We start from the raw sequence: 5,827 nt of genomic DNA, 5'->3' as shown, positions 1-5,827 counted from the left end.
AAAATGAATAACAAGTTTAAACAGAATAGGATGGAACATACATAAAAATATTAACTATCTCTGATGACATAGAAGATACAATGCAATACTGTTGTTTTCTTATCTATCTATATTGTATATAGACATACTATATTTTATATTATAATATGTCTATATACACTATATATATCTGTACATATATATGTATATATATATATAGATATATATATATATATATATATATATACATACATATACGGTATATAGTTCTATACTAGATGGATAGATGACTATGTGACTATATTGTATCTCAGCATTCAACTGACATGTGGAAAAAGAGACAGCAATAAGGTAAATAATGCAGCCCCTGTGACACCCCGCCTGGGAGCTGAGTCTTTGCTGTAAGGGGGGTGTTTGTTTTTGCTGTAAGTGCAGGGATTGTCCCCATTCCGGGACAGGCAGCCTCCTGCAGAGGGTGGCATCGCTCCACGTCCCCAAGCTGGGAGAGTAAACACTGCTGCCACTTACATAAACATCTATTTAATGGGCCAAAACACCAACAAAAGGATCATTAGCTCTACCCAAAGGGATCGGGCTTCACGCTTCTCACTAGTAAGATAATATATACCATATATATATGTATATATATATATATATATATATATATATATATATATAAACCACATACAGGCGAGAGAGGGCTGTGTGTATAGTATATAACATGTCAATGTCTAAAAATTGAGATTGGAAATGTTTTTTTTTTTATCTGACTTTTGTGAGAAAACTGGTGAAACATGAAGGTATTTTTCCTTTATACATCCTTACATTCTATCTATCTATCTATCTATCTATCTATCTATCTATCTATCTATCTATCTCTATCAATAAAAGGAAAAGTTCATAGCAGCACTAGCTATTATAAATCCAATGGGTGCAAATCTCTAGGAATAAATTCAAAAATACCTTGATTAAATGTATTTATCTATCTATGTATCTACGTATGTATGTATATATCTACCTACCTATCTAGCTAGACTGTATACATGCATATAACACGTTTAAATGCTTGTATACATACATGTCCTTACACATATGTACACACATATTGAACATAGACATAAAACACATGCACTCATACACATAATATATTAGATTGATACACTCCCCGATATATCTGTACATTCCTGCATACACATACATACACAGACTTACTTATGTAAAGTTTATCATTATGATTCACATATTATATGTTATCTACTAACTACTATCCAAAACAACATTGACACTTGGACAGACACAGCGGTAATTAAAACGTTGACAACGATGTTTTAGAAAATAACTATTTACTGTACAAATGTCGGGGTTATAAGGTGTGGACAGGGGTTGATAAATACAATGTCAGGGAAAATAAATAGAAACAAAATAGACCTGGAATAGAGGAGGGACAAATGTATATCACCTAGAGGTACAGAGGTAAGTGCTAAGCTATTCCTTCAAGAAGAAAAAGAAGACAAAATTAAGAAACTGCAGTTGCACATTTTTTAAGCTGAAAGAAAAAAAACTAAGGTTGCTATCCCGTGCCCAAAATCTAAGTAGCTCTTATGTAGTAAGTGTCAGACTTCAGGTTACTGCATTTACCTGCACATTCTGGTAACTGCACTGAACCCAGAGATCCATGTAATATGTCCTGGATAGTGACAGCTGTAGTGCCTGCACCAGTCTATATGTTATATTCACAATGAGTGCTATTACAGGGAAAATGCTAATAAATGGTGAATTACAGATCTGTGCTATACAGGAATATGTTATTGGTTCACACGCCATCTATGTCCTTATCTCACTTCAACGAACACAAATTCGGATATTCGCGAACATTTGCGAAATTATCTTTTCAACCGAAACAGATAACTATAGGACGAACCAATATTTATGGCCGGTGCTTTCTATCTCAGTTACATCGGTGTCCATTGAGTACCAGGACATTTACTAACAGGGCTGGCGATAATCTGCGTATAGATGCGCGCAATGATTGTACATGTCGCAAAGACTATGTGACCTTCGGACAAAAGACATCAGGCGCTAGTATTTTTTTATCTAATACTGTATTTTATTATAAACTACTTTGCAATCGATGTATAACACTAAATTGTGAAAAAAATTGTAAACGTAACCTCCTCCATACTGGTGAACTTGCGTCATCGTGAAGAGCACTCAGCCCCAGAGAGATTTTCTTTTTTTTTAGGATTTTCTTGGGTTTTGGAGGAAAACAAAAATGCGGATCTTCATAAATAAAGCACAGTAATAATAATAATGATAATATCCTGCAGTGTGGTATTATATCCTATGGAGATGAGGTGGAGGAGGGGTCCTAGTGCCTGGCCTCAGCATTTGGCTAATTGCAGAAGAGCTAGGGGGGGATATAAGAGCATTCGGTGAAGGTGGGTGAGGTGGGGGGGTCTTGTCATCAACACGAATAGAAAAAGTCTCTTTACATATTATTAAGTACCATGAGATGAACCTTGAAACCACCAAGTGTCTTGCTATATACAATCATTCTGCAGTCCATGGGTGTCTCCATCATAGTCTCTGTCTGATGACTTGTTTAGGATCCTAGATCCACCAGGCTGGAGGTAAGGGGTCCGAGCAGAGAGTCCTGCAACTGGTGCTGGTGGCTGGCTAGGCCATGGCCGCCCTGAGAGGCACTTAAAGCGCTCAGAGTATAAGAGGAGCCCCCAGGGTGGCTGAGGTTACCCTGCAGGAGGAGGACTGAGTTCTGGTCTGGGCTCTGAGGTGGGGAAAACTCTTCTTCAGAGCTGGACATAAGAGATTTCCCTCCGTCCAACGGAGACAGCTGGTTCTGTTTGTTGCTGGATGTGTTGTTGTTTTCTGTGTTTTCTCTGGAAAAGAAGAAATGTACATAAGTTGTAGCAGACAAATGAAAGGTCTGGGAGTATCTTCTAGAAACCTATCTTATATATTAACTGCGATTATCTCCCTGCCAAGTATGAAACATTTCCATATCTTTCTGTCTATCTACTACAAAAATGTTTGGATAGATAGATAGATAGATAGATAGATAGATAGATAGATAGATAGATAGTTCTATCTTATCAGAACTCACTGTACATGGGGGGGATGAAAGTGTACTGTCTCACTGTATTATTTGGGAAAGGCGACATTTATAATGCATTGTCCTCGGAATTGAAAAATACTGTTGAAATGAGCAAACGGATGTCATTATCTATCTATCTATCTATCTATCTATCTATCTATCTATCTCCTATCTATCTATCTATCTATCTAATCTCCTATCTACTTTATGTCTGTTTTACTCTATACATACACATCTATACCATCTGTCTGTGTATCGATCTACATTAAATTTATTATATTTGCTAGTTAAACTTTCTCTAACTGCTTCTCCTCCATACTGTCTGTCTATCTATCTATCTATCTATCTATCTATCTATCTATCTATCTATCATCTATCTATCTATCTATCTATCTATCTATCTATCTATCATTTTGTGCAATTGAGTATATAAACAGATATATTGAGAATATAGACATACATAAGATATATAGATAGATAGATAGATAGATAGATAGATAGATAGATAGATAGATAGATGGGATCAGACAGAAACGGTATCTAGTAGCTAGTAAATATTACACTTTTAATATAGATAGACAGATTTTAATATAGATAGACAGATTTCATAAAAAATAAAGTATGCTATTGTAATAGAATATGGAATAGAACAATAGTAGTTACAATGTCAATATATAATGGTATTGACACATAGAATAATATTGTATAATGACCAGTCCTTTGCAGTGATTTCTCCCTGTATTCTCTTTGCTATCCAGCCATTGAGATGTGCAACCTTCTATCCACAGAAAAGGTGTAGTAGCAATAATAATAATTATAATAATAATTAATTATTATATTATTATTATTATTATTATTAGTGAGTGGCGGCCTGACAGTCGCATGGTGTGTATGGTGATCTAGCAGTCTCCACAGTCCCTTCTGTATTTGTTGGTTTTGCTGTCTGTGAGCGTTCTACTACAGGTTAGGGATGCAGAAGAAGAGAGATCACTACTGGGGGTACCACATTAATGGACGACACTGCACTCTTCATATAACATATCTGCTTTAACCTCTTGTGTGCTGGATGGACTAATGGTCAGTATTCCATTTCATACCACGTGTGGGGATTCTTTGTCTGGGACTTTTAGCAGACAGATGCGGGGGTTTGGTATTTGAAAGCTCGGGTTGCTTATATATACATGATCTGTTGGTAGCACAGCAATGCTGGGAAACAACATGAAGCCCCCTTCCCTTCAGAATCCGATGATGCAGGGGGTCTTACCTTTCCTTGGCTTCTGCAGCTCTGTCCCTTTGCCTCCTGTTTTTGAACCAGTTGCTGACCTGGGTGGTGGTGAGTCCAGTGGCCTCTGCCAGCTCCCTCTTCTCTCTGGGAGAGGGGTAGGGGTTATGAGCATACCATTCCCTCAGAACCCCTCTAGACTTCTCCTTAAAGCAGTAACTTGTCTCTTCACCATCCCATATGGTTCTTGGTAAAGGAAATTTCCTCCTCACCCGGTATTTGCCCACTGCCCCAAGAGGTCTCCCCCTGAGTTTCTCAGCCTCCACATAGTGTGCCTTGAGCCAGAGCTGCTGCAGCTTGGGGTGATTGTGTGGGGAGAACTGGTGACTCTCCAGAATCTTGTAGAGTTCTCTGAAGTTTCCTCTATGAAAGGCAACCACAGCCTTAGCCTTCAGGACGCTCTCATTCTTGTGTAGGTGATCACAAGCAGGCAGAGACCACAGGAACCTGCCCAGTCTTTCCAGGTTCCCCCCTTGTTGCAACACCTCGCAGACACAGGCTACTTGCTCCTGCGTAAAGCCGAAGGAAGGCAGCATAGACATGGCTCAGTGTGCTTGAGACACAGCCAGAAGACTCGCTGGATAGGAGCTCCACATGCACTGGAGAAGTAATACAAGTCACACAGGGTAGATATCCAAGAGTGTGGAAGCAGAAAAAAACAACCAAGGAACACAGTACTCAGGCTGCTCAGCACAGGGGATGCTGCTTGTAGCTGCTAGAAGTTTGTCACTCTTCTGGTAGAAGCCTCCTTAAAGCTCCACAGTGCTGTGCATAGTGATTGGCTGCACATATGGGGGCAGGCTGCAGAGCATGGAGCACAGACTGGAGGGTGGGGAGGGCAGGGGTGATGCTGCTGCCCTTGGGTGGGAAGAGAGAAGGGAGGGGGGGTAGACACGCCAGGGCCTTGCAACATGAGACCCTTCTCAAGTATCACCTAAGGGGACCCAAGACTCATCTCTGCACAAATCAATTATAACAGCAGAGCTCTGTGGGAAACAAAAATCAAAAAATGTCATTGTCCAGTTCAGGTGAGTTGGTATTTAATTACCTTAATGCTGGCCATGAATAAAACATGTGCTGATGAATAGAGATGAATTATTAAAGAGCACTGAGCAGCATGGGGAACATAGGGACTAAATCTATATAGATGACATCGATAGATAAAAAGGTAGTAGACAGATGTAGTTACTATATATATATATATATATATATATATATATATATATATATATATATATATATATATTGCATAAATGGTGTGACTATTTTTTTACATTATGTTATATGATATATCATGCATATAACATCATGTGATTGCATGTATATGCCCAATGAATGAGTGGTAATACCAATTTAATTCTATGTGCTTTTCAGCTACATGGTTTTGTCATGAAATAGACTTTCTGATATTTCCCAATAAATACAGGACACAAGTCTTCAGCATTTCCTTCTCT

At 38.6% G+C, this 5,827-nt stretch overlaps 1 protein-coding gene across 1 annotated transcript; it reads right to left on the bottom strand.

The window, feature by feature from the left end:
• Positions 1-1,333: 1,333 nt before the first annotated feature.
• Positions 1,334-5,129, bottom strand: SIX1 (SIX homeobox 1). Its single transcript, XM_075282704.1, has 2 exons — positions 4,356-5,129; positions 1,334-2,876 (listed from the first exon to the last, which is right to left on the bottom strand). Exons 1-2 carry the CDS (start codon positions 4,913-4,915, stop codon positions 2,582-2,584), a joined length of 855 nt encoding a protein of 284 aa, XP_075138805.1. The 5' UTR covers positions 4,916-5,129; the 3' UTR covers positions 1,334-2,581.
• Between the last annotated feature and the right edge of the window lie 698 nt (positions 5,130-5,827).

This window comes from Leptodactylus fuscus, chromosome 7 (genome assembly GCF_031893055.1).
Source record: "Leptodactylus fuscus isolate aLepFus1 chromosome 7, aLepFus1.hap2, whole genome shotgun sequence".
Lineage (NCBI taxonomy): Eukaryota > Metazoa > Chordata > Amphibia > Anura > Leptodactylidae > Leptodactylus > Leptodactylus fuscus.
This window is presented reverse-complemented; position numbering and strand designations above follow the sequence as displayed.